The following is a 27,623-nucleotide window of genomic DNA, read 5'->3' on the forward strand; positions in this document are numbered from 1 at the left end:
ATTGTGTTGCTTGAAGCTCTTCCTTCAAATTTGAATCGATAATTTCTGTTTCTGTATTCAGTATTCTGCTCCTTCCCTAATCTTTGCGAGTTTATTTATCATTTCAATAAAGGTGTCCAGCTTCCTGAGCCGTGTGTGATCAACGGGCAGTCAACTTCGAAGTAATTTAAGACCGACAACTGATTGGCATAGGTCCTAATCAGCCGTATTGAGAGCTTGGATTTGGTACAATTCTTGAATTTGAACAACACTGAAAATATACTCTCTGCACGCAATATCATTCAGAACGATAACACACACACACACACACTCTCAAGTGACCGTACCGCGTACTGTCAAACCATTTCTACTTTTTTTTCATAGCGCGGTTGTCAAATCGTTAGGGATGAGCCTACCTAGTCTCTTTACCCACTTTGGTTTGACAGATCGCAAGCCATGTGCTGTCTCTTTGATCATGATCTGTCATCACTGTTTGTTGGATGCGCTCGGTTCTTGGGTAGTTTGGAACGCCATAACAAAATGGATCTTTTTGTAATCGATTTGGCCGGGGACAGTACGGCAAATGGAGGTTCAAATACTGCATCAGTTGCCCGATTACCGGAAACATTCGTTAGCACATTCGATGGTACTACACTCTGTGGGGAAGTTGGTACGGCAGCAACGAAAGAAAGAGACCAAGACGATTATGCAGGTAGGTTAAAAAGTACCGAGGATTTTCTGAACGAAATATATAAAACGATACTTCTCATAGGGCTCCCTTCACCCGGTCATTGTATTTTTAAAATACTGAATGAAGATGATAACGACGAATTAGACCGTATGTCGTGGAAGGGACAGCATGAGAACAGGGAAAAGTCTCCGGCAGCTGCTGCCCAACCAAGTACCTCTTCGAGGGCTAAAACAATGCTTCGTGACTTTGATTTATTTCGTACAGACGTCGTGCAACATCTAAAAGGAGCTGTTTTAACACCGAACATTGAGAAGAAAGAGGATATAGCGCACTTAGCTCTGTCGAACAAAGCTCTCAGGAAGCTGAACAAGGTATGATGAGTTAAAAGTTGGGAGGTTAATTTTCCCACTAATTAAGCCCACTTGATGATATATTCGACAGCTGAAACGGTCACTTTGATACTCAACTAGCTTATCTAGTCTCAGCCCGTATCCAAATAATAGTAGTCGCTCATTGTAATCTTGGTGGAATGAATGTGTTTCATTGTCCCTGTAGGTTTGCGTTCCACCGTAAGGCCAATGGGAAAGAATAAGTGATAAAAGCGAAACGGTTGTTTCATTTTAAATGAGATTATTGCTTCGAAAGTATCGCTCGAACCTGGTATAGAGAAACATCGTTTGAAGATCATAACGATGTGCTGGATGCCAGGATTCTACATGATCCTTTTAAACAAGGGTTTCGAATGGATGGATGCATGTCTAGTTAAGTTTGTGTTAGATCTTTGTACCGATTGATGCCTTCTTTAGTAATCTGATCAATGATTTGTTAATGGATATCTACCAAATATCAAACTGGACTTCAAGTTTTATTAATATTACTCTTTCTGATCGAAAATTGCAGCTGGAGCGTAAAAAAACAAAAGGCAAAAATTGGTTCGGTATAGCTGCCCCGCAAATCACGCCTGAACTTCAAAATGAACTAGCGTTGATGAAGATGCGCTCCATACTAGACCCAAAACAATCATTCAAACGTCTTGATAAGCGTAAAACGCCAACATATTTCGAAATCGGCAAGGTAATCAATTCCCCGTTGGATCACTTCAACGAACGAGGCGTCAAGAAGATCAAGTCGAAATCACTTGTCTATGAACTGTTGGCGGATGCAGAGTTCCACAAGTACAACAAGCGCAAATACGCCGAATCGCTGGAAAAGCAGAAGAAAAAGGCCTATCATAAGGCAGTGATGAAGATGAAGAAGGAAAAAAAACAGAGCAAGAAAAAATAAAGTATTTTATGGTTTCTGTTTAATAGCTAAAAATTGGATCACTTTCGTTGCGATTGAGCTGTACGCTTTAGCTAGCTGGGAGTGGGGGAATTTTAAACAAACGGGCGTCCCAGCGTCGCTACATCTCATAACATCCTTTTCGATCGGAACACGCGCAAGAATATCGATCGAAAGTTCCTTTAGGTATACGTCGATCACATTTTCCGCAAACTCAATTTGGTTTGAACACTTATCACACACGACATGGCTCATGTTTTCCACCAAACCGATCAACGGTACCTGCAGCGTTCGGTACATTTGGGCTCCTTTTTTGGTAATATCTAGGGCTGCTGCTTGGGGAGAGCTGACCAACACCACTCCGTCGATGGGTACGTTCTGACTGAGCGAAAGATGTACATCGCCAGTTCCGGGCGGTGTGTCTACGATTAAGATATCTAGTGGCCCCCATAGTGTACCTTTCAGTAACCGCTGAATGGCAGACATTACAAGGGGGCCACGCCACACTACGGGACCCGAGTCGACCAGCAATCCAATAGATAAGCTAACGAAGGATAATGAAATACTGTTACCGAATATTTTCTAACGTTACACTTACACCACTTACCATTTTACACCGTAGTTAAGCAATGGAACCATTCTGTTGTGTTCATCTACCAGTGGGGCTTCAGTAACGTTCATCATCCTGGGAACGGATGGGCCAAATATATCCCCATCCAACAACCCAACCGTCTTACCATGTTGAGCAAGTGTCACGGCCAGATTCACAGCAGTTGTTGTCTTACCAACACCGCCCTTTCCGGACGAAACTAGGACAATGTGTTGTACGCCGGGTAGCGGCATTCGTTTCGGTAAGCTCCTAGCCATTAATTCTGCTTGTCGTTGGTTCGGTTTCGAACACAACATTCTGGTAGTCGCACTTACCCATTGCCTACTACATCGATGATGTACAGCTAAAACATGTGTTGAGCTTTTGAAAATCATTTGTTTTTGAAAATGCCAGCTTATGCGTTGTTTCGTAAAGTTCGTCCTGTTTGTTTACTTTGAAACGTTTGAACAAAATCAGTACTTGCAGTGCCCAAGATACTCGGTTCCTCTGATACCCAGATTCAGATTGCCTGTATGTACCGACTTTGCTTACAGGGTTTGGCAATAGATAGGATGTAGTGTGCTTAACTTATTTAATCGTGCAAGCGAATAAGACTCTTGACCTCAACTCTTGAATCCACATGTGCGTAAACAGCCTTCACTGAATTGTGCACGCGATTTCATATCTATTTCTTGCGATACCGTAAAGTGGTTTTAAAATTTTACTATCAATATCACGTTCTTTCTTATTTGCTTACGCGATTCAATAAGTTAAGCACGCCATATCCTATCTATTGCCAAACCCTGTAACATTTTGACAGTTCATGTAGTTTTGTACAGCCGGTACCCAAGATATGCGGATAATACGTTCCAGAGAAAACTGCGTATTGATAGAAATTGATATGCGGTTCCGCGAAGAAGTCCTTCAGGATGTGCTTCATCAGATCCCCACACGCCACATACTCTATCATTAACCGTCGAGTTGTCAACCAAATTTACACACGTAAGTTGGCAACCGGTATACCCGGGTATTCCATACGTTTTGACGTATACAATTAACGGTTTTCGTAGCTAAAAAATGCTTTCTATCTTGCAAATCTTTGTTAATCGGAATGTTAAATGAATATAGAACTATAATACAAAATTATATTCTTTTTTTTATATCACACATATTATAATATAAAAAAGAAACAAGTAATAACATGCGAAACAAATAATCATTCTTATTTTCGTAATTAATCATTCGGGGATCATTCGTAGTAAATGAAAAATTACAATGTTAATATAAAAATTGAATACAAATTTACTCGCATAACATATTGCTTGGAGAAATAGCCATTATGAACGTATGGTTTGCCTCTGAGTTAGAAGAGTAGTTAGAACACAGTAACTTCCCGGCCGGCAACGAAACAGAAAAATAGCAACGTTTGCAGACCCAAGGGCAGACGATAGACAACACCGGCCATGCTTAGAAATCAAACACCCAGTCACTCGATCCGCAACGTGACTGCGTCACCGTGGGAACCGTGCACCAGCAATTCCCGTGCATTCCGGAGCAGGTAGCAGCCAACAAGTGCTCCGAAATGAAGAACAGTTGCAGTTTAACCATAGTCGAAGACAGTCGTTGTAATTAGGTTTTAAGTGAAGAAAAATAAAAGTTATTTTTTTATGACTTTTGAATAAACGAAAAGTTTAACTGAGTGAAAATGGAATTTAATGTACGCTTCACAAGGTTTTGAGGAATGTTGAACGGAGCTTATCTTGTATCAAAATACAGGCAGTCCCCGAGATACGCGGATTCGGAGATACAGGCAGTCCCCGAGTTACGCGGTTTCTCTTATACGCGGATTCGGACATACGCGGTTTTTAAAAATTTGACAGATGAGCTAGTTTAAAGAACAAAATCTAAGCAAAAAGATGAAAAATTGGTCTAAAATCCTATTCTATGTCAAAAAAACATTTCTTTCTAACTTATTTTAATCTATTCTTTCTAAAAATCGCCTAATTCGGCGAATAAATTAAGTTCCTTGAACGAAGTCGACTCTGTGACTTTGAAGCATAAACACAATTGTAGCAGAATTTGACTTACGCGGAAATTAGAGTTACGCGGATTTTTCCCGGGTTATAGCGGTCCGCTATAATAGCGAATCTCGGGGACTGCCTGTATGTTGCTCGTAGATGGAAAAAATCAGAAAAAACTACTACAACGTGAAAGGATTTTCTTGTACAATTATATTTTTAATTTTATGTAATGTATTATTTATAATTTATTTATTTTTCTAGACTTTTTGTTGCTTCACCTGCAGCGTGGAATAAATTTGCTCATCACTATTGCATATTAACAAACCTGTGAGAGCGATCGCTAGATGGATGCAACGGAAAGCATCAAACTTTCCATCGACTGGTACGAAATTCCATACAAACCAGCTGTTTTCAGATTTCCGATACCAGGAAGGATGCTTTCCGTTTCATCCATAATCCATACACTAGCGATCACTCTCACAGGCTTGACAGTATGCAATGCAATAGTGATGGGCAAATTTGTTCCACGCCTGCAGGTGTCACCTCTTGAAAAACGTTCTCTCCTGGTATCGGAAAACAGTTGGTTTGTATATTTGCATATCTAAAATCTATATGATTCATTCATTATGATTTTTATGTTTTGATAAAAGTAACGATCCATTTTAAATTTTAAATCCATTGAATTTGACTCGAAAATAAGCACAATAAGAAAGAAGCAGAAGAGAAACGTCATGCTCAGAAGTGGAAGGAGCACCTCCGCCGCGTACTTACAGCTGTCTGGAAGCATGAGAATAGGTTCACCAGGAATGGATGGCGCATTGTGTTGATGTCTTAGGAAAAGCGCTTCGCTCTCAAAAACGATTCTACTTCGTTGCGTGCAATTCTATGATCCTTCTTGAAAACCTTTATGGCGAAATATTAAATTAATGTTGCCTCATTCAAAGATACCCTCCTGGTATGAGAAATCTAAAAACTGTTCGTTAGTATGGAATTTCGTTTCAGCCGACGAAGTTATGCCGTTTCAGCCGTTACAATGTTGTGCGCAAGATCAAACATATAGATTTTTGCTTTGCTGATTCTATCGGGAAGCGAACTGTTTCTGCCGGCGTCCTGTGTAATAAACCTGGATAAAGTGGTTCGTATATTGTTGAATCGATTTTGGTAATGTCAGGTCATGGTTAACTGTTAGAAAAGAAATGTGCAATAAGATTATCCTTATAAACCACGGTTGATGCGTTAGCGTAAAGAAAGGTTTCAACAAGATCAAAATCGAAAAGTACGCATAGGCATGTTCTGCTTAGACACCAATACATCATTTTATATTTCTTGAAGAAAGATCAGGCCGTATAACTAGTTTTGCTTCAGAAGGATCAACATAATTGAATAAGAAAAACAAAACACTATGTTTCTTTTTATGATTTATGTGTGTTCTATGTGGGTGATCCGGATGGACGCTGCGCCGGTCGTCACACGAACGGACCGAACCAAAATCCCATCCGGACCAATCCCCCTTAGCAAGGATTTGACTATCCGGCTACGTGATGAAATTAAGTCTAGTAAGCCAGAAAAGACAGGCATGCATGACCTTAGTAGGTCGTTTACGCCAAGAGAAAGAGAGAAGAGAGCGTGTTTTTCTGTCTGTGGAAAACATACTGTGGTGTAAGTGCAAAAGATGTTGGTGGTTGACAAGCAGCCCAGTAAAAGATACATTGCACACGAACTTACAGGGCTCTCCGCAATAGTTGTCAGTTAAATGTAGTTCGATTTTACTTCTATGAAGCTAACGATACACGTGAAACCTTAATGACTAGAGCATTTTATATTATCATCCCTCTATTTTAGGGGACGGTAAAAACTTAAATCGATGGTCATTTTAGATAAATTCGGTGTATTTTAAAAATCCCTATAAATGAAGAACGTTGAACACCACAGTGTGAGAAACGAAGCAAGTGAACTTCCGATAAGTAATTTATAACAAATAGCTATGCTGTAGCGACAAATCACGCATGTGCAAAGCATGCAATTCTACTTGCCGCATGAAAATGACTTAATCGCGACGCAGTTTCTTCATTTCCCACGCTGTCTGCATCGACCATATGCTGAGTGGGCGCATGTAACCGATCGCACGGTAGTGTCGTTCCGCGTACAGTGCTTCGGGAGTTTCAAAGTTCATGCCGATTCGCTCCGAAAGAGCCTGATAAAGTCCACCAGCCGTCTGAAATGCTTCCTCGTACATACCCTCGTGAATCATTGTCGAAGCAAGAGCATAAGTTACACCGGTCCACACCTCCTCACCCTGTATGGTGGACGTATCGGGGCGTCCATCCTTGTTTGGTTGCCCGCTTGGTACGTACCCGTTAACTGCACCTAGCTGTCCACCACAGAATCGCATCACATTATTCTCGTATATAGTTCGCAACGTTAGGCGAACGTTTTCCTTTGGAAACACATCATAGTCAAACCCGCAGGCCCGAAGATACCAATGTCCGCACAGTTGATCCGACATGATGCTATTTTTCGAACCGCTTTGTGCATCGAATCGATAGTACGTACCATTCCAAAGTTTTTCCTCGAACGACACACGTCCCCTGTTGAGGATTGTCTTGTAACGATCACTATCTTCGCTTTGATCCAGCAAATTCGCCATAGCAGACATGCAGTGCAAGCTGGCCAACCACAATCCGCCACAATAGGCGCTTGGACCATCCATCACCCACGTGTCGTATGTTTGATCGGGCGATTTACTGTTCTCAATCAATCCATCATCGTCCTTGTCCCATTCCAGCGAGCGTTCAAGTACCGAACGACACGCTGGATACATCACTTTCAGATAAGTGAGTGCATCCATCAGATACACTTTGCCGTTCGTTTCATTGATGTACATCGAGGCCGACTTACGATTTTCGGCCTTGTTATCCATCGGTGAGTTGTCTCTATTCGGTTTGTTCCGATTATCTTGAATGTACGTATCATATATGCTTTCCTTGTCGATAAATTCAATTGAGCTGAATTTGCTTGCATTTTTCGCGTTCAGTTGCGCGTAGTGATTGAGTGTATAGTAGTCACGATACACTTGCAGAATGAATTTGATATTTAAGTCACGCCATTCCGACACGTCATGGATTGGATAAGCATTGATAAGATCGAATGGTTCTTCCGCTAAAATAGAATAACATTGGTGACATTTTAGAACCTTCATGTGACTATAACAATTGTATTCTTACCAGGATCGCCGAGATCATGCGGTACAGAATTTTTAATCTTCCGTGGAATCACCTTTCCATCATACAAATGCTTCCGTCCCTCGGTAATTTCACGTTCGATACTATCCTTGTAGTCGTACTGAATGCTAACCTGTAATAATGAAAGCTTATCTGAGCATCCCAATACTGAAGAATAGTGTAATATCCCACCTGCAAATTCGGCCACAGACTTGCTATTGCATGCGACGCATAGAAATGCACATCATACGTTGTGTACATACGATATTCGTGACCTTCAAGGTACGAGTAACGCCCATACGCTAGACGAGGATCATCGTACGGAAGGTCGGCTTGATCGTCGGTCGTGAACCACACACTGCCACCGTCAGCTATGAAGTACAATTCGTTGAAGATTGCACTTTTATACCAACCTGGCAGGTCACTATATATCAAAAGATTACAGAAATGCTAGTCAAATATCTAATATGTACTATCTTCTTATACATACTTACGCATCGTCCAGTATTGGCCGCTGCCATTCATCAATTAATCGCTCCCATTTTCGGTAATTGTTAAGTGCATACTCCGAAATCATCGGCCCTGCATCACCACTTTTTCCGAAGTATTTCGTATAATAACGATAATATTCTTTGCCACGCTTCTGAAAGTGTACCTTTGGCATATCCCACACGAGTGCAAACTCCAGTTGTGATGTCGTGCCAGGTTGTACTAGAATCTGACCGCTCACCGCAACAGCTACGTCCTTTGCTATAATAATCCAGATAAAAAAGTTTCATTTCTTTCTATATAGACACCGGTAAAAATGCATGTTATGCAAAAAACATCGAACTCACATTTGAGCGTTTCATCGTTGGATTTTTCAGTTAAATGGCCATGCTTTTTCAGATCGTTCCAAAGATTTTCACCATTGGTAGTCGGATCGAACCGCACGCACCGTGTCAGATTGATTTCGGACGAACAGCGGCAGCTTACACAGTATGTGCATGGCATATCGGCAATTGTTTGCCGTATAGATACACCTCGAGCATTCCCCTGTGTAAATACGCTGGTTTCACTGCCTCCCTCAGCATCTTGTTTTTTCGTACCGGTACCATTCTTGAAGGAAAAAGTCAGTGTTACCTGTCGATCCTTGTCGCATAAGTTCTCGATCATCCATACGAAAACGCCACAAGGCAAGGAACTTTCCTTGTAATCGTGCGGGATGATAGGCGATATCTGCCGCTGTACCAGTCTGATGCCGTGTTCGCTCAGGTCATACTCAGACCAGGCGCGTGGATACAGTGCGGTGTAGTTACACCTGGAAGCATTCAGCGCACTTTCCCAGCTTCCGAGTGGATTTTTGGGGCGGCTGTAATGATGCGATTTGGCAAACCACGATTCGATGAAGTGTGCTCGTTAGTTGAACAGGGTTTTAACGGGTGTAAGCACGTTTTTAATGATAGTTTCATATGTTATGAATAGAAGTAAAATACAGTATAATTTAGCAAAAGTGGAATGATTTGTTTAGAGGAATGGAGCCAACTAGAAAATATACAAATTGACGAAGATGTTGATACAAATTGAATTTTATGTCATTGTACAGCAACATAAAACGGAATTTTAAACGAATCGATTTCCACAGGTGTGGTGTACACATTAGAAATATAGAAAAACAAAAGGATAGATTGTTGTAATCCCTAAGGCACCTTTTAACTTGACTTGTGCCTCTTGCGATTCTTTGCAAAAATCCGAACGAACTGGGTTCGTAAAAGAGAGTGGACGTTTCTTTTTCAAACCATGCGAGCCATGGTTCAAAGAGCCATGCGTCGGATTTCACCATGAAAAATGTAAAGTACCGAACCAGTTTGCTAAAGGCACCTAATATCGCATTATACTAAACAAAAATCCTTGTTTGTTTGTCTTGTTCAGTTTCCCAAATTTCCCGATTTTATCTTCCAACACGCTGAAGAAAGGTATTTATTGTCGAATACAGTTCATTTGCACCAATGGGCATTGCATGGTTTATACCACTTATGAGATCAATGCACCGCAATACGCATTATCGAGCTACTGCACTAAATGCCTAAGACGTGAAGAAAATAACTGAAATCTTTGACTTAAACGCAAAATTCAAATAGAATACATCAAGTATATAATTATTAAAAATGACAATATTATAAATAGCAAAGAAAACATATACTACATAATTTCATCAGCTCACATCAGCAAATAAACATTGAATATACAGAATAATATATAATAAGACAAAAGTAATTAAAGTCAACTAAATGTAAACATAAATAGTTCGGATGATAACAACTTATTTTTTAACATACACCTATTTCCACCTACGTTCGAATCTCGTGCCGCTTGCTTCGATTCGCAAGCCATCTTGTTCGGATGCGCGCCGCTACGATTTACGACGATACGACGCATTTTAACATGTTTGAATACAAGATATAAACGATATTGTAAAAGGAAATTTGAGTTACGCGAATTGCACGCATTATTCGCGTAACTTGGGAAAAGACTATACAAATGTTAATTAAATAAAATTTAAATGTTATAATAATAAATGTTAATAAAATAAAATTTAATTTTTTTTCGGGACTCAACGGTTGCTGGAAATCGGATAATACGGATAATAGGCACATAACCTATTTATGATAAAATTAGCTTATAATGTGTCATAGTTAGGGCTGTTTATAGGGAATGGAAGGAGTGGAATTATTTTCCCTGTGTGTTTTGTTGTTGCAAACGAAATTATAGTTATTTACTTTTTATAAAATTTTACTGTAATTCTGGAAATAACTAAAATATAACAATTTTGAATGTGATTCTCAACGTTGAAATGAGTATTCTATCCCTTAATACGGTATATACAAGATGTTTTAGAGGTAACTTGAGTTACACAGATAGACAATTTCTCTAGAACACATTATCCCCGTATCTCAGGTATTGGTTGTACCTTGGACAAATGTAGCAAAGAAAATAAAATATTAATAGTAACATTATTTTAATTATGATGGTTGTTCGAGGAATTGTCATAACATAATTAAGTACACTGACAAGGATGCCTGTTTATTGATAACACTTCTATTAATAATTAAGTTTATCAAGTCAGATAAACAAACCAACAAACAAAGAATCAAACATTCTTTCGATAACGAATATTGATTTATGTCGCGTTAAAAGTTTTCAGTCACTGAGTCCACAGATTCTGCTAAACCTCGAGCTAGCTCGTTTGGTCACTAATAAAATACTAAGGGTGGGTGCTAATGATATTAAGGGGGCATACATATTGGAGTGAATCCTGGAGCTAATGGCGTGTCGTCGTCGACATCGCCATCGACGTGAAGGACTCGCTAATACATTCAACAATACATTACTCACATATACACTAGCACACACACTCACCTGTAGGTCGATAGCAGACTGTGGAATATAGTGGCGCCAACTTCGTCCTTAATGGTTACGATGAATTGATTGGCATATACGGTGTTGTACTCGTATAAACCCGGCTTCATCTGGTAACGGCAGAACTCGCCAGCAAACCCGCGCCCAATCGTACCGGCGCCAATGCCACCGAGCGGAGCGCCATAGATCTGCTTGCCGTTCTCCGTGTACCAGTAGTCCATTAGTACTTGGCGACCCTCACGAGAAACCTTCCAATAGTATGGAATGTATCTGTGAATGGAAGCAAAAATTTTAATGTATTAGTACGCTACATTTCATTGCTAGGGGAAGGATAGTTTTAATTTGTAAATGCGTTTTAATATTTTGTGTTGTAGATTTCCTTAATTTCTTACAACAAATTATACTGTAGGGAAGAATTTTTTCGAAGCATATAAAAAAACACTTTGACATATAATTAAAATTGTCCTTGTGTATGGGGACTGCCAGTATATTTTTTTCGGCACAACAACCTTAAGAGGTCTTTTCTAGCTTTTTTTACTTTATGAACTCGTAGCCAATCTATGCACGGATAGTCAATCCTATGCACGGAAGATTGGTACGGTTGGGATTTTGGAACGATCTGGTAAAACCGGCATCGTTACCAATACACCACCGGGACGCGTGTATATATATTTATTGAAGATATATATTTGAAAAAAAATATTGCATGTATTTTTTACCACTAAAGACAGTTTACTTTGAGGAAGACCATTCTAATGAACATTCAAAACCAGAAAAAAAATTTGACGATGAGCTTCATTATGTTATGTAGAGGGTAAACATATTTCTGAAAATTTTAAGAACAACAAACACTTGGCAGGGACGGCCCAGTGGCATGATGGTAGCGGAGCCGGTCTTCACACGAACGGACTGGATCAAAATCCCATACGAACCAATCCCCCATAGCAAGGACTGACTATCCGGCTACGTGGTACACTTAAATCGATACGGAAACAAAAAAAACTTGGCAGGTATTAACGCAAGCATAACTGCATGAACTGTATTAACAACATTAGGAACTATTGTTGATTCATGCATTACTATTTGTTTTGTAAATATTTATGATAATCTGTAAATGTGTAAAGTGGTAGCAGGGACCACCTCCAGTGTTTCTCATACTCATTATAAATGCTAAACTAATGTCTTCAAACTTCAAACTTTGAGATACACGCTTCTTTTCATGCATGTAATGATAATTCAACACAAGAAACTTTCATTACTGAACAGGGACACCAGTTTCCATGTACGGAAAGTGTATTTTACAAATTTGATATAGCAGTCTCTTTAGAATAGGAATTCCTTTAGAATTCCAATCGGATACAATCCCAACAGAATTTCTTTCGGAATCAATCCCAACAAAATCCCAATAGGGTCGAATCCCTTAGGATCGAGGCTATTCCAATATCGGGGTTAGAGATTTGCATAATGTGTCAGAATGAATGAATGAATTGAATCTTGTTAGTGAGTGAGTTAGCTGGAATCATAAAAAAGAGGTTTTTTTTTACTCATTTGTGATATCAATTGCTCGCGCCCCTCCCCCATAAAAAGCAATACGGCATAAACGTTCTGCATGCCTAAAAACCCTGTAGAAAATATCCATTAACAGGTGAGTTTTATCATTGAGCAACATACTTTACACGACAAATCACAACACTCTGTGTAACACATACTTCGATACTCATGAGTTATAACACTTTGTATCGCGATACTCATGCACGTGTGGGTGAGTTTAAAACATGACTCTTTGCGGCTACTATCTAATTATATTAATAAAAGTATATTGTATGCTTCATTTGTAATTACATCGTTTTGTTGGCAGTGCATTTTCAGAAACAAGCAAAAATACAACCCCTCCCCCCCGTCATCGGATAATGGCTCTTGCCTCTCTTGAGTCATGTTAAGAGTTGACTGTTGTATGCAATTCCTTCACTATGAGTTGAATCATGAAAATGAGTTGATATTCCCATCTCTAAACTGGATATACTATTCGGAATGGATCCTTTCGGAATCCGATCCGAACGAATCCTTCAAGGAATCGGATCTATGAATTTCCCGAATCTCAATCTTTCTATCACTAGTGAAAACCTGAAGCGGAATGATAGTCTTGCTCGTTTTTGGCAACTGATGAGCAGCTGGTGGTACATTACTGAAAACCAAATCTTGGTTGATTCATGAATCTTTAAAATAGAGAGTCAGATTGATTAATTTGAATTAGATTAACCCAACACTAGAGTATACAAAAAGGACACACATGAAGTTGCAAATCGCGATACACACCTTATAGATGACCCAACAAAACCGAAAGTTGGATATAGTGACATTGGTTCTGTTTTTTTGTAACGCATTTTTACAACCAAATGTTCTAATTTCGGATGATTTCATCCATTTCGGACACAAGAGCGAGTTGTCCATGTTTATTTTTTGTTTTTTTTTAGCAAAACGAGGAACTGAAGTAACGATTACCTTAAAGCCATCGGGACGATGGGAAGCAGCTGACGGATCGATGGGCGTAAGTTTTGGTTACGGTTGTCGCTAAAGACATGGTTGAACTTGAGCTTTAATCCGTACTGCGGCACCGTGGCTACTTGTTTAAAGTCACTCATTGATTGCACACTGTCAGCATCCATCGCTGCACCGGTTTGGAGACGTAGGGATGAAATGTGGGTAAAGGTTAAACCAAAATATTCAAGGACACGTTGATTGCCTGTCGGACAATCGGCCACAAACGCGAGAGATAATCACAATTTTCAAACCACCAAAATTCACTTTTCTTTCCCCGTGTTGTCAAACTGTCTATAATACACTTTCTCGCACACGCAAAACTACTTATAAAATCGCGTAGGATGTGCGAAAGCTCCGGCTGCGAAGGGTACGATTTATAATGAGATGTGTCGATCAAATTCGCTTGACTGCCTTCTTCCCTTTAGATCGCGAAAAGCAGACGTGAAAAGACGACAACACACACTATCATAAAAAATACACACAAATGTAGAGGTAAAAAGGTATACGAAAAACAATGCTTATATTGCAATCATGATCACAGGTGTACCGCAATGCAACAATTCACCGTTGCGTTTACCTTCTTCCGGCGTTGAATGGGCACTGATTGCCACTGCGGTTCCACTATTGTTTCTAGAGCATAATATGTTGTTTCGTGACTCTCACACTGTGCTTTGGTACGTGCGTACGATAGCATAAACAGCTCAACTCGCCTCGATTCGACCGACACGCTGATTTGGATGTATATCTGTACAACTACACAACAAGCAAAAGTTTTATGACTAGCTGAACATTCTATATCATACGTACACGGCATTTAATAAAAATACAAAAGCACAGGTAAAAGATTTTTATAGTCCTCGCATAGGGTTTGAAGCTGCCCTGGACACAATTTTGACATGACACTATGGGCTGAGCGTAGTTATACAGGATGACAATATAAAAATAATTTTTAATTCATGTTTCCGTTGCAGCAACACAAAGTTGAACAAACCCCGTAAAATTTTAATTTTTTACCTTTCATGACCAATTCAAATTCAAATTCAGCCCATTGTGCAGCAAATATCAAACCCTATATATTCTTCTTTTCATCAACCTCTTCTTTATCCAAACAACCTTAAGAGGTCATTTCCGGCTTTCTTTGACATTATTTAGCTGAAGCTGGATCAGCGGTCCTGCGTACGGAGTTTTATATGACAAAGGAAGCTATTTTCGACCAAATGTTCACCTTTTTGCTTAGATTCCGTGCTATAAACTAATTCAAAGTCAATTTCCAAACAACCGCGTATATCGGAATCCTGTACATAACTACACAACGAGCATATGCAAAGTTTTTATACGATTTAAATTTAATATCATTCACGCTTTTTTACATTAATTCCAATTTACAGTAATCTGTACTTACTCATAACACTTGTACTGTACATAACACATTACTTGTAACACTTACACTCATCAGAGCTTACTGCTCGAAGTCCGTCCAATTGGATCACCAGTTTAATTGCTTTTGGAGAACAACGGCGTGTTCGTACCGTTCCATGCTGCACCGAATATAAATACCAGGAGACAATGAGAACTACTAAACTGCATGGTAATGCGTGCGTACTTCTATAATGTTATTGACAGTAATGGATCTAGCTCCTTGGAGACCCTAAGCGGAATAGCAGTTGGGGTATGTAAGGACTTGGAGGTAGGGACAGGTTCTTCAGGGGTTAGGGTGCTCGGGGCTCCTTACTACTCGGTGCTCCCACCGCCGTTTAGTCTGCATAGTGGATGATCCGTTCTCGGTTATTTATTCTCCAGCTTATTAGGAGCTAAAGTGAGTGGTTCAACGTACCTGATATGTCCCTCCAGAATCTATGTGTTTATAGCTGCAGTTACTAAATGGCCTCTAAACATATTTTTTGCTATAAAACATAAAACACATCTCATTATCTTACGTGTATTATTGTGCTCCCTGTGTACCCGTACAAACATTGTTCAAAATCATATATTGGGAGCATCATTATGTCGTGCAGAGCGCACGGCTAATCATGGTGCCGGTCAGTTTAGATATAAGCTTACTTTTTACGCTTTGTAGTATATGTGATAGGATTCGAAAAGTAGGACTTGCAGCCAGGGCACTTGTGTGTGCATGAGTCATATCTTCCTGACATTATTTATCTTTAATGTTTTTTTTTACTCTTGCTCAACCTGCTGTTTTAATGGCTAAAGGAACACATTGTTTCAGATTTATATAATATCTCTATCCATTCCTGCTATATTAATAGATTACACCTAGAGAACAATCTTTAACCGCAGTTCTGGATTCAGGTGTTGCTAGAATCATCAATCCTGATCTTAGCGATGTGTGGCGTCTATTACTTGCTCAAATCTCCTTGCTCCACCGCCTATTTAACCTTTTTAATTATTTCTTTCATTTCCCCTTTCACTTGCGTCAACGAAAGAGACATTCGTGCCGACGCGAATGCGCGTGTGATTAAAGGCAATACACGGTACAAGCTGAACACGTTTAGCTGCATGCGATCTTGTTTGCATTGATGTGGTTATGAATAATTTTTTTTCGTCGTTAGCTATTGATTGTACGCAAACTATGTATAATTGTATATTGATAAAAAATATGTCAGAGAACAAGACAGAAAATCTACATTGCACTAACATTACCTGTGTAATCGTTACGGCAAGGTTTCATCATCTACAAAGATCGGACAATTATTTAACGCTGTTGTTGAATGTTATGTTCCGCATCTCACACGCAGGCTGTGATTTGGCTATCATCAGTATAGTATGTTGGGTTTGGCTAGTTGGCTAGGGTTGGCTAGTGAGTGTTTTTGTGTGTGTATACAAAGATTTTAGAAACATGGCATGATTGTGAAAGGTGTACATAATCTTGAACCATGGGAGATTCGAGATAAAGCATAAAAAAGGTCAAAAACATAATTCGATAGTTTAACATTCCATGACAAAGTGTTTGCTAAACTGCACGCGTAAGTAACTCCAGCGGGTAAAAATTATAAAATAATGAATAATAAAGCTTGTACAATCCTATTCTGTAGATACTGAAATTGTCGTGCAAGAATTTGTGCATCCTGTATACCAATCACGTGATCTTGCCAGTTGGATACATGTTCGAAAATTTAGCTTGTTCTGTTCTGTTGTTTCTGTTTCTTGACACAAATTGGCAGTAATGGTTGTATGTGGTTCATCCCCAATCGTTTGCAGTTTAATAAGTTTTACGCACTAGATGGCTGCTTTAATTTCCCCCGTCGACGCATATATTCGCGCCGTATCGGGCTCAATCGCACTTCGAGAATATTGTTTACCTTCTCCATGATCTGTTCTGCTGTGTCTGGGGTTGTTTCGATATCGTAATGCTTAAAACTTACCGAACCGTCGGCATCACCGCTCACGTCGTTCACGGCACAGTACACCAATCGAAGTATCGCCTTCGAATGTTTCCGATCGACTATGGTACAGGCGGCTACGGAATCCATTGAGTGACAGGCCGGTTTTTGGCGGCTCCAGAATTTGCTAGGGTTGTGCGGTATCGGATCGATTTCGAACCGATCGCCTGAGATGCCCAACTGAATTCCTGTCTTGAGCCGTGATTTGTGTAGAATGTGCACCTGAAACGTCCGATATAGTGGCGCTTCTATTTTTGACGTATGTCCTTTAATGCGATCGAGATCTTCTTTTTGTTGGTTGCTGATGCGTGGTGAACTGCGTACACCTTCGCTTACATGCGATCGCTGTTCCATTGTCGAATCAATCGCTTGCGAAAGTTTCACTGGCTTCATTGAGGTTACCACCATCGTGGTTGAAGCCGTGGCGGATGTCGGTGCTGTTATGCTCGTGCTTCGTTCTGCACTGAATGCCGCGAAATGGAGCATGTGCTCTCTGGAGGAAATGGATACAGGCTGATGGCTTACGTTTGTCGAGAGCTGTCGCTCTGCCATTACGAGGTGTGAAAATCGAAACTTTGAACACGGCTCATTGATATCCAGTGGAGGAAAATCTAAATCCAATTCACCATCTTCCTCAGCCATATAAAGACCGTAATGTCGAACCGAACGCAGTTCCAGTGCTGGGTTCGCGATAGTGCATTTGTAGCATATCAGCCCTATAAAATCCTGAATCTTGGCAGAGGCTAGTACACATACAGGCAACGGAAAAGCACGTTGCTCCTCCGGGAGGTTTGGAACGAACACTTTAAATGAGCGAATTGGCACCTCGATATGCCCCGTGCCGTCGAATTTGCCGTACTCGAGAAACTGGTTCTGTGGTAAGTTGGGCAATGCACTCAACTGCTCAGTTAGCGTCGAGCTTAATCGTTTCAGTGAAGATGACAAGTGTTCTAACATTGATGTGGACCGACGATCAACGAACAATTGATCGATGTTATCTTTTTCCTCTGTTTGCTGAACCGAACTATCGTTCAGTTTTATGCATTTGATTTGAGACGATTTACGGCGTGCAAGTTCTAGCTTTTCCAGTTTCTGAGCAGTATTTGATCGCTGCCGGTGGAAACCGCTATCCTGATCCATTTGTATTTCGTACGATTGCGACAAAGTGTCTGCGTCCTCATCATCTGTGTCATCTAGACCAGGGTACGAATAGAAATATTTAAAGTCCACGCCGAACCGTTCATCTTGCATCCTAGCGACACAAGACACATCGATATCTTCATCTTCGATTGTTGATTCCGGCTTCGGAATTCGTTCAAAATTTCGAGCCTGCGCTTCTCGAAACCGTTTGGCGAATTGTAGCGGAATGTCCTCCATCGCCATTATTGTCTCACTGACGCCTGTATCATCTGTGGAGATGAATGAGTTCCGGATGTGCGACAGCAACCAGTGAGCATTGTTGTATGTCGCCATGCTGTAAGGAATACAAATGCAGATCGTTACTGGGGAACTAATGAGAACTAAACGCGTGCGTACCTGATAAGCCTATATTGGTTTGTTTGCAATTTTCTTCCAACACGCAGTGGAAGACGATTACGAATGCTGCGAAACATGCATTTGTGGTACGCATTCGTGACGCACTGCCTTGCGTGATTATCTAAGTTTAGCCTTCATGGTGATCTAATTCCCAATTTTAAGGTGGTGCACGTTTATGGTGGAGGTTTTAGGGAAAATATTGAATGCACGCAATATGAACCCAGTAACTATTTTCAAACTGATAGCTTCAAGAACCATATTCCCCACGCATGGCCCGGACTATATGCTATGCATTCATTTATCCTGGGGTAGCTTGCACTGGATTGTCGGTATGTATGTTGTTGACGTGTTTTCCATTATTATAGATTTGGTACGAGCAATGCATGCAATCACAATCCTGCGGAGAACACTATTTCGTTTTATTATTTTGAAAATTAACCAGCTTTACTTAAAATTTTCTTAAAAAGTGCGATACCGAACAACCAGCTAAATAAAAACAACATTATCCACCATGTTTGGAACTTTGACGTTTATCAGCGTGTTATTTCCAGGCTCGAGCGATTTATTGAATATTTTGAATGCCATGCCCTTTAAGGCATTGAATCAATTAGTTTGTTCAGTTTGGAAATCCAACAATTTGAAGATGCTTCATCTTATTCATATTGTATCTACTTGAAATTAGTTTGATTTTCTTTATTTGCTGTTATTCTGTCTTCTTTTTCTTGCTATTAGCTTGACGGTTTGTATTAGAACCCTACAAAAGCATTTTTGACATTGCAGTTGTGTTGACAGCTAAACGAGGTGAGGAAGCATATCACGATTATTATCAAGAACCGATGAAATTTTCCAAATCCAAGTGCGATTTTTTCAATTAAAATAGGCAATTCTGTAAGATGATTATCGCCCAACCGAAGCGTGCCTAATGGAACCAATCTGCTGTACGATGGAGACATCATTTGAAGGTTAATTGTGATGTTTTTTGCAAACGAAAGTTTACTTATTCTTTTCATTCGTTTCAGGGCGTGATGATTTTGATCTCTCGTTGGAAGAACAATACCTCTCTTCAGCGATGCTAGATGTTATTCCTTTCGGTGCTGGCCTCAATGATTTTTTACCGAACAATCGTGTACCGCAACAAACACACCAATCCATTTGCGACACTGTGAACAATGAATGCATTACAGTCAGTAACGGAATGGATGAATGCGATAGTGCAATCATCAATCCCGATGATTTTTTGAACGATGTTTCGTGTGATTCAACACATTCGTTGTCTAATCGCGATACACCTTCACCTTCTAATAGTCAAAAGAGTTACGATTCGTCAACTACGTCAGGTGGATTTGACGGAACCCACGTAGTACCCATGCATATGATCAGTCCGTCTATCTCTTCGCAAACACCGGGCAGTACGAATAGTACGAATGCAGTGAAACCAAAAAGCGGGATGTGTCGTTTAAAAATCGTCCCCAAAAGTGTATATACCACATCTAGCAGAACTAAAACATTCACGAAGAAAACTATCGTTCTCTCGATGAAAGATTATCGCGCTCTGTTAGCGAACATGCAACAGCAACCAACAAGTAATACTATCATTTTAAAAGCAACACCAACAAACAAATTCCCCATACGATCGGTTGTGAAACCAGTGCAAATGACTTCGTTTTTAGAAAAGCAAGAAGTCCCATTTGTTTTACCAAAACCAGCATCAGTTACATCAAGGGAATTAGAAACAAAATATGAAACTGGATCACAAGCAACTATAAACAAAGACCCTAATACGAAGACTTTTAGCCCATTTACCGTCCCAATGATAATAGCAGCTGGTACCACTCCTTCTAAACACACTATTGATGAAAAGCTTCTCAAAAAACATCAACGTATGATTAAAAACCGCCAATCAGCATTCGAGTCGAAACAGAAGAAGAAAGAGTACGTCACCTCATTGGAAGAGCGACTCGAGCAGTTATCCCAAGAGAATCAACAACTAAAGGTGGTATGTATAGTAGTCTTTACGGTTCGTTTTAAAATTATTAACGGCTATGATTTATCTAATCGGTAGGAAAATTCAAATCTTCTGGAAAAGTTGAAAATGCAATGTAATTGTGCAGCTATTAATCTACCACTGGGGCACTCATCAATGAAACAAAGGTCACCAACTGCTCGCAAAAATACAGCGATCGTTTTGACAATGTTGTTTATGATTTCACTTAATTTTTATCCTATTGGGTAAGTCTAAAATGTGAGAGGTGTGTCTAATATGGGATTAATGAGCAATTGCACGTTAAACTTCATTCGCAGTAATCTTCTCACCAACTCCGATCCTGTGGAAATGAACCAAATATCAGGTGAAGTGGTGACGTATCATTCTCGTGGACTACTGTGGATGAATGATTCGAACAATCTAAACGGCCACAGTCGCACTCGATCTTACAGAGACAACCTAACGGTGTTCAACGAAGATACAAATGAAGATTCAGTCGAAACTTTACCAGTAACCGAATGTCCATTCTACGTAAATCAAACGGAAAACATACGTTTGGCGAGTGAACTCCGCCGGTGGATTGGAGAGAATGGTTACAAAAATCTTACCAATGGTCAAGCGGAAGTTTCAATCGATACTTTTGATAAAATGTTCCGTTTGAAGGATACGATCGATTCCATATACCAACACATGAAAGACATTAGCATGCAGATGAAGTCATACGAACGTCAGCGAATGCTAGTCCACAGTGGAAAGAAATTACCACGTAATCGACAACGTAAAGCAACAGGACAACGACAAATGGTGACATACCGTAGGAAAATTCCTAACCAGCACGATCTAGATCTGTATTATCCTAAAGTACACTTGAAATATGCGGAATTCTTTGAAGAAATTGGCCGTCGTGATGATACATTTTATTTAGTGTCATTTAGCGAGGAACATTTGTTGTTGCCTGCCCTGTCGTACAACAAAACAAATCGACCAAGAATGTCATTGATGCTACCAACTGTGACAGCCCCCGGAACACGGATGAGCAATGGGACAAATCGATCAGACAAGATAACACTTATGCAGATCGATTGCGAAGTGATGAACACATCCGTGATTCAGATACGTGAAAAAACGATACCCGGAGCTTTACGACCGCAGAGTGACGAAACAGCGAAGGGTGGATCTGGTGATAATGGAAATCGGGAGGCAACGAATCCCGGAGTTCATATGAAACGATCAAGTGGAACCTCTATTGCAAGTAAATTAGAACGAACCAATACTTCCACGACCCATACCACAGACGGTGTGAATGATATCCAGCAAAAACGGAATAGCGTTCGACATCAGCCTAGCAGGCCGTTCTTTGTAGGGCGCATGAATGAGCATCACTGAGCAACTGCGGTTGAACTACTACACTGGACTCGCATTTATACATAATTTCAAACTATAAGTTCAAACAGTAACATTAACAGTAAGTTGATCTCAATGGAAAAGGAACATTTAAAACTGAGTGGTGTATTTAACGTTTGTTGTTGAATATTCGACATATTAAGGTTTGTTTATTTTTGTAACGATATCATAAAACAAATGTTTGTTGTTGTTTTAATTTTTTAAAGTGTTACATGCTTCATTTTTTTTCAATCCAATTGTTAACAACAAAAACCGAATTGGTTTATTTTTTTACCGTCTTCTTGAAGGATACGAAAAGTGTATCAATAATGGGAAACGAGTGACACTTGCTTACTTATTTAATTAATGCTACAACCGCTTTATCCCTCCAAACTTGATCCTTAATTTTTTTAAACCAATCACGGTCGATCGCCGTTGTCGTTCTGGCGGTCGCCTTAACGCCATCACTCTATGTCAATTTGGGCCTTCCACGTCTCCTCAGTCCATGTAAACGACCCAAAAGTTCCTTACGACCCAAACGGTTTCCGTACTTCGCGCAAGAAAAAACTAGTTAGATTTTCGGACGTATAATCCAAAGCACGTATAAAGTTATTTGGATCACTGATCGTATCCTCAAATTTACTAGAAAAATGGCCCGCAAACAGTTCGTAAATGTCAGCTTGGCATAAAACAGTAAGTGAATTATGAAACATTTCATTGGGCCGTTTTCATTACTAAAAGATGTAATGAACTGACAGGGGGGAAACGCAATTGAAATCCACGTAAATAAAAGGCATATCGAGCTCTGTGATACAAACGATATCCCGAAGCCACGAGTTTAAACAGTTGTAGGGTGAAGTGGGAAGGTGCTTATTGGCGATAAGTACGAACATATTTCATCCTGTCTTTTTTCAGATGGCTGGGAGTATCATCTGACCAATGAGGTCAGATGGCTGAAAGTATCAACTGACCAATGAGGATAAGGATGGAGAAGTAATGTAGAACAGTAGGATCGCAAGGCAGATACGACAAGGGCATTTGAAGACAGCACAGCCTCGCTGTATGATGTACATTGACAAAACAAGAGATACTAAACATAATACTGTTCCGAAACATGGAGGCAGGACATTTTTCTAATTCTGACAGAAACGACGATGACGAGTATTGCAACGGCAATAGCTGGTGAAGATGAAGGAAGTGGAGAAACTGAACAACGGTATCAATAGTGATTGTCTACATGAGGGGTATGGAAGTTACCCAGATATTGTAAAGAATAAACTACTTTTTCCTTTGATTCCAAGGAATCGAATACAATTATCACAATATTGTTCATTATTTTGTGATAGTGATTCTGTGATTCTGTTCTTTTTAATCACGAGAACGGGCCAGATCGTATAGGCTTATTTTTTACCAAAAAGCTTTGTAGTCACTCCTGACTTCAAGAGAACGATCCAGATGAATTGTTGCATCGGTCCTGTCGATCCCACAAACCGCTACCAAGTACATCAAAGAGGTTTGATAAAGGTTTTAGTTTAGCTTTATTCAAAATCCAAACTACATCCGCTATATGTTTCCCATTGCAAGGTCCAGCTGCTATAGTAGCTAGTGGTAGGATGATTTTCGGAAAGATAAAAAAATATCAAAATCTTGAGGTAAAACTTGAATATACCTTTAGTTAGAGTACACTGCATATTTCGCTTGCAAAGCCGTGTAACCGGTCCTTTATAGCTAGTAAAAGTAAATATAATTTGGAGTTTTAGTAATATATTTTATTGCATTTTTTTAATAGTCATGTGTCGTGCGAAATACACACTAAAGTTAAAATTAAATATTATCACAAACTAACACTAAACGACTAAATCATGTGTATCCCATTCGTAGACTATATTATGCTGCACGATCACTACGATAGTAAATAATCCAGTCTTTCTTTTGACTCTCTCACGTCGATTAGTCGGGTTGCCATGAGCTTTCACGATGCATGAACGTTGGCACAATGGTGCAACGTACCCGGGAAAGTGTTTCACTTTCGTTTTGTTTACTCCCGGCACTTGCGGTGCATTACGCGTGCTATATGTTTCCCTTATGCCATACTGATTCCAACCAATGGGAACAATGATTAACTGGTTCTGTGATAACAATGTACCAGCAATAATGCTGCGGTTGTCGATTAAATAATCTCTTACCTAGACCTAGTTCAGGTGATTGTTTCTTGCTTATTGCAGATGATCGTGGGGATAATCGCATTTAGTTCAGAATGTTGCGCTGTCTTGAACGATTGTTTGCGATGCTTCCTCCAAGAAGGTATGTATATACGAAAAAAACAATTACATCAAAATGAAGGTGTAGCAGAAGATTGTTTGTAGAAAGTTCGTTACGCATCCATTGATTTAGACAATGATGGAAAGGAGTGCGTGCACTTCGTTGTTAACGTCATATAACTGACGCAAATGAGGAAATTACCGACAATTTTGAGGGACTGTTTATCGTGAGAGTTTGTTTTGTGTTCTCAAGTAATGAAGTGCTAGTTTTACCATTTCGTAAGTATTAGAAGGAGAAAATAGTTTGTGAACTATAAAAGGTGGAGAATGTCTAGTGTTTAAATGCAAATTATGTTGTATTTCTTTCGCTTTACGTACAACATAAAATAATAATTTGAATTGCTAATGTGTAACTTATAAGTAGGTTTTTGGGGAGAAAAAAAGAACTTCACTGTACATGTTAAGAATAATCCAATCAAATACAATATTATTTAAATTTTATATATACAGGCAGTCCCCCAAATACGCTATTATTGCGGACTGCTATAATCCGGGAAAGATTCGCGTGCCTCAAATATCCGCGTAAGTCGAATCCTGGTGCAGTCCTTGAAACACGTTACATTGTAATGTTATAAAAATAATTTTAGTATGTATTCTAATTATCGAAATGAACCTAAAAATATCAATTATGAATGTGTTTCGTATAGCAGAAAGAAGAAAACGATAACTGAATACTAAATATAAACAATATCACCAAGGGAATTCGACTAACGCGAATTATTCTAGCACGCATTATTCGTGTAACTCGGAAAAAGACTGCAAAGGAAAATCTTCTAAGAGCCTAGAAAAGCTCTATAACTGAAGTTTATTCCAAAATAAACAACCTTTTGAGTGCAACTAGTTTGTGAGGCAGCCCAATGGTGTATTGGTCTCGACGCCGGTCTTCCCACGACAGGACTGGTCCAAAATTATTTCCGGATACAACTCCTGTAGCAAGGACTGATTACCCGACTACGTGGGAAAATAAGTCTAGGAAACCAGACATGGACGGCATGACCTATTAGGTTGTTACGCAAAGAAGAAGAAAAAGAATAAGAAGAAGCAACCATTTCGTCAATTGATGTCAATGAACATGACATATTCACTCGTGATAAACTTAGCTCTGTTATACTGGTTAACAATATACGATGGTGCACAACTTTCGCAACTTCTTTCATTCAAATTTTTTACATCGGTTGCTCCCGTTTTGCTTCAATCATTTGGCAATTTCTTATTGTTATTGACATTCGGACAACAACGGGTTGCGGAGAATTTGCGTTGCATGATGCAGAGAGTTTAACGGTTGGTTTGTCTTTTGTATCGTGCAATTAGAGTATTTTTGCGAACTAAAAACATTGTAGTAGCTGCACGCAGTATTGCATTGTAGGAGAAGTTGCATGTTTTTGCTCTGTGCAATCGTTATATTGTCTCAAACTAGTAGTATCTATTCGTTGCAGAGTAATTTGGAGGTTGCGCTCCAGTTATAAGTACTAACACATGTGATTAGGCACATAAGAATTGCGTTCGATGAGTCTATGTTGATGATTTACCACAATCGCAATTGTTTGATGTCTTTAGAAGACTGCACTCCAGTGCATTTGTGCATTAGACCCTTCATCCAAAGACAAAATACACGGTGTATACGTTGATGCGTACTTTTCGATGCTTCGTTCATTCTACTTCACTGGTGTTGTATTTTTTCCGTCAATCCATTTCTGTGTTTCAGCAGCATTTTCTCAATTTTCACATTCGATGCTACTTTTCTTACATTTCATCACCTGGATTTAAGCTAATCAAAAATTGGTTATTTATTTAAGAAATTCAAGAATGCCGTTGGTCGGAGTAAGATATACATTATAAGAATTTTCATTACAATGAACGTGCGTGAACAAGTTGTTAATGCCCAGTACATACAGGAGATGGGATCCTTAGATCGATACACTATATTCTTAATTCAATACAGTCATACCTTGGTTGGTTGATACCATTGGTTGAGAATATGAATGCGAGCCAACTAGTGAGACACGAACGCGATGGTTGGGTTGTTTGACACATATCAATAAAGATAACTTAACGCGTATGCTTTAGAGAGAATAGGTACGCGAAGTTTACACGAACCGAACATGATTAAGGTTTGAAATGCTATCAAACTTTTTAACGTCCGATTCGTATACCAAACGTCGATTAACTTTCAAAATAACTACTCCGAAGTATCCGAAGCGAGCCTTAAAAACATGGGTGCTTCCGTGTAATGCAAGCGATGTGCAGATCCACTGCCGAGTTTCCAATCGTTAGTCCTTTTTCGTAGCTAGCGTCATTGCCAGTTTTTTTTTATTTTAAATGTTTTGTCAGCGAATAGTTCTTGTAAGAAAAGTTTATCTATTAAATTCTTGAACCCCGAACAAGGATAACCCACAGGAAATAACAAAAATATCGTGATAGATTTATGAAAACAATTCCGAAAGCAGGGATGATTGATAACCTTCCACCTGTGCTTATCTGTTACATTTACATACATACCCCGTTAGGGGTTGCAGCTGTTGCATACGAAATAATCGCCAACAGTATAACGACAGAACGCAGTTATTTAATCCAACAAATTAACTTCCGTTAGTTTTGCTGCAACAATTGCTAAATAGAAATCAATATCATGGCAATCATCCACTGGATTAACATTAGTATCGTAGTATCATCACATCTTAGTTCTATGCGGGGCTGTAAGGTGGGCATCATCTTTATCAAATTAAAACTTAAAAATTATGTTAGCTCAGCACTCCAAAACGCACTCCAAAAGGGTACTAAAGTAAATTTCTAAAATATTTTCACTCATCATGTTTTTTTTATATACTGTGCAGTATGTAAGCAATTGTGTGTAAATTTTAGCTAGCACTTGCATGCATGCTTTTTTGTTATAAAACGCAGATTTAAAGGATGTAAAAAATGACGATTGTATAACAACGTTTGTTGGTAAAGTTGTTACGTGACTCCATTTCTTTCATTTATCAGTCAATGGGACGCCAGAAATTTAGAGTGTCAATGAAAAATTGCATTTTGTAAGAAAAAAACAAGGTTAAATTAAATAAATCGCATCGTGGAATTTTGCACCCTCAAAATCAACTATTTTAGATGGTATGTTGACTTCAAATGCGGCCATACAAGCACCGATCATGATGCCCCATGTTCTATTTGTCAAAAATTGATAATTGTTTCGGGAATGAATAATGAATGATGAACTGAGGTATGATGAATACTGAAGATGTCTTCTAGTTACCAACTCTCTAATGTTTCCTATTACCC

At 39.4% G+C, this 27,623-nt stretch overlaps 5 protein-coding genes across 10 annotated transcripts; 2 read left to right on the plus strand and 3 right to left on the minus strand.

Moving 5' to 3' along the window:
* The first annotated feature begins 448 nt into the window (after positions 1-448).
* On the plus strand, positions 449-1,981 carry LOC128301648 (deoxynucleotidyltransferase terminal-interacting protein 2). Of its 2 annotated transcripts, none has more exons than XM_053038231.1 (3): positions 449-691; positions 752-1,041; positions 1,571-1,981. In XM_053038231.1, exons 1-3 carry the CDS (start codon positions 520-522, stop codon positions 1,952-1,954), a joined length of 846 nt encoding a protein of 281 aa, XP_052894191.1. In that variant the 5' UTR covers positions 449-519; the 3' UTR covers positions 1,955-1,981. The 2 variants fall into 2 exon arrangements, with proteins under 2 accessions (XP_052894191.1, XP_052894192.1); XM_053038232.1 differs by having other exon boundaries at positions 797-1,041.
* Positions 1,951-3,217, minus strand: LOC128301647 (iron-sulfur protein NUBPL). 2 transcript variants are annotated; one of them, XM_053038230.1, is made up of 3 exons: positions 2,876-3,217; positions 2,559-2,760; positions 1,951-2,495 (listed from the first exon to the last, which is right to left on the minus strand). In XM_053038230.1, exons 1-3 carry the CDS (start codon positions 2,877-2,879, stop codon positions 1,961-1,963), a joined length of 741 nt encoding a protein of 246 aa, XP_052894190.1. In that variant the 5' UTR covers positions 2,880-3,217; the 3' UTR covers positions 1,951-1,960. The 2 variants fall into 2 exon arrangements, with proteins under 2 accessions (XP_052894190.1, XP_052894189.1); XM_053038229.1 differs by having other exon boundaries at positions 2,559-3,217.
* Positions 3,218-4,752: 1,535 nt separating this feature from the next.
* On the minus strand, positions 4,753-14,460 carry LOC128305989 (non-lysosomal glucosylceramidase). 3 transcript variants are annotated; one of them, XM_053043647.1, is made up of 8 exons: positions 13,684-14,460; positions 11,182-11,451; positions 9,519-9,521; positions 8,619-9,133; positions 8,277-8,532; positions 7,975-8,206; positions 7,786-7,915; positions 4,753-7,720 (listed from the first exon to the last, which is right to left on the minus strand). In XM_053043647.1, the coding sequence occupies exons 1-8, from the start codon at positions 13,845-13,847 to the stop codon at positions 6,609-6,611; spliced, it is 2,682 nt and encodes an 893-aa protein (XP_052899607.1). In that variant the 5' UTR covers positions 13,848-14,460; the 3' UTR covers positions 4,753-6,608. The 3 variants fall into 3 exon arrangements, with proteins under 3 accessions (XP_052899607.1, XP_052899608.1, XP_052899609.1); XM_053043648.1 differs by lacking the exon at positions 9,519-9,521 and having other exon boundaries at positions 14,300-14,460; XM_053043649.1 differs by lacking the exon at positions 9,519-9,521.
* Positions 14,461-15,109: 649 nt separating this feature from the next.
* Positions 15,110-19,241, minus strand: LOC128301277 (stress-activated map kinase-interacting protein 1). Of its 2 annotated transcripts, XM_053037670.1 has the most exons (3): positions 19,135-19,155; positions 18,660-19,056; positions 15,110-18,597 (listed from the first exon to the last, which is right to left on the minus strand). In XM_053037670.1, exons 2-3 carry the CDS (start codon positions 18,734-18,736, stop codon positions 16,953-16,955), a joined length of 1,722 nt encoding a protein of 573 aa, XP_052893630.1. In that variant the 5' UTR covers positions 18,737-19,056; positions 19,135-19,155; the 3' UTR covers positions 15,110-16,952. The 2 variants fall into 2 exon arrangements, with proteins under 2 accessions (XP_052893630.1, XP_052893629.1); XM_053037669.1 differs by having other exon boundaries at positions 18,660-19,241.
* A 268-nt stretch (positions 19,242-19,509) lies between these two features.
* On the plus strand, positions 19,510-23,774 carry LOC128301780 (cyclic AMP-dependent transcription factor ATF-6 alpha). Its single transcript, XM_053038410.1, has 4 exons — positions 19,510-19,621; positions 19,679-20,655; positions 20,722-20,888; positions 20,961-23,774. The coding sequence occupies exons 1-4, from the start codon at positions 19,582-19,584 to the stop codon at positions 22,027-22,029; spliced, it is 2,253 nt and encodes a 750-aa protein (XP_052894370.1). The 5' UTR covers positions 19,510-19,581; the 3' UTR covers positions 22,030-23,774.
* Positions 23,775-27,623: the final 3,849 nt, after the last annotated feature.

The sequence above is a fragment of the Anopheles moucheti genome, chromosome 3 (genome assembly GCF_943734755.1).
Source record: "Anopheles moucheti chromosome 3, idAnoMoucSN_F20_07, whole genome shotgun sequence".
Taxonomy (NCBI): Eukaryota; Metazoa; Arthropoda; class Insecta; order Diptera; family Culicidae; genus Anopheles; species Anopheles moucheti.

Bases quoted from the DNA above. Each gene is read 5' to 3' on its own strand.
- LOC128301648 (XM_053038231.1), top strand. From the start codon at position 520: ATGGATCTTTTTGTAATCGATTTGGCCGGGGACAGTACGGCAAATGGA. The intron at 692-751 runs GTAGGTTAAAAA...TACTTCTCATAG, and splicing joins AGACCAAGACGATTATGCAG to GGCTCCCTTCACCCGGTCAT. The intron at 1,042-1,570 runs GTATGATGAGTT...CGAAAATTGCAG, and splicing joins CTCTCAGGAAGCTGAACAAG to CTGGAGCGTAAAAAAACAAA.
- LOC128301647 (XM_053038229.1), bottom strand. From the start codon at position 2,935: ATGATTTTCAAAAGCTCAACACATGTTTTAGCTGTACATCATCGATGT. The intron at 2,496-2,558 runs GTAAGTGGTGTA...ATCCTTCGTTAG, and splicing joins CTTAACTACGGTGTAAAATG to CTTATCTATTGGATTGCTGG.
- LOC128305989 (XM_053043647.1), bottom strand. From the start codon at position 13,847: ATGGATGCTGACAGTGTGCAATCAATGAGTGACTTTAAACAAGTAGCC. The intron at 8,533-8,618 runs GTGAGTTCGATG...GGATTATTATAG, and splicing joins CAACGATGAAACGCTCAAAT to CAAAGGACGTAGCTGTTGCG. The intron at 7,721-7,785 runs GTAAGAATACAA...ATTCTATTTTAG, and splicing joins GCATGATCTCGGCGATCCTG to CGGAAGAACCATTCGATCTT.
- LOC128301277 (XM_053037669.1), bottom strand. From the start codon at position 18,736: ATGTTTCGCAGCATTCGTAATCGTCTTCCACTGCGTGTTGGAAGAAAA. The intron at 18,598-18,659 runs GTACGCACGCGT...TATTCCTTACAG, and splicing joins AACCAATATAGGCTTATCAG to CATGGCGACATACAACAATG.
- LOC128301780 (XM_053038410.1), top strand. From the start codon at position 19,582: ATGGAACCAATCTGCTGTACGATGGAGACATCATTTGAAG. The intron at 19,622-19,678 runs GTTAATTGTGAT...CATTCGTTTCAG, and splicing joins GATGGAGACATCATTTGAAG to GGCGTGATGATTTTGATCTC. The intron at 20,889-20,960 runs GTAAGTCTAAAA...CTTCATTCGCAG, and splicing joins CTTAATTTTTATCCTATTGG to TAATCTTCTCACCAACTCCG.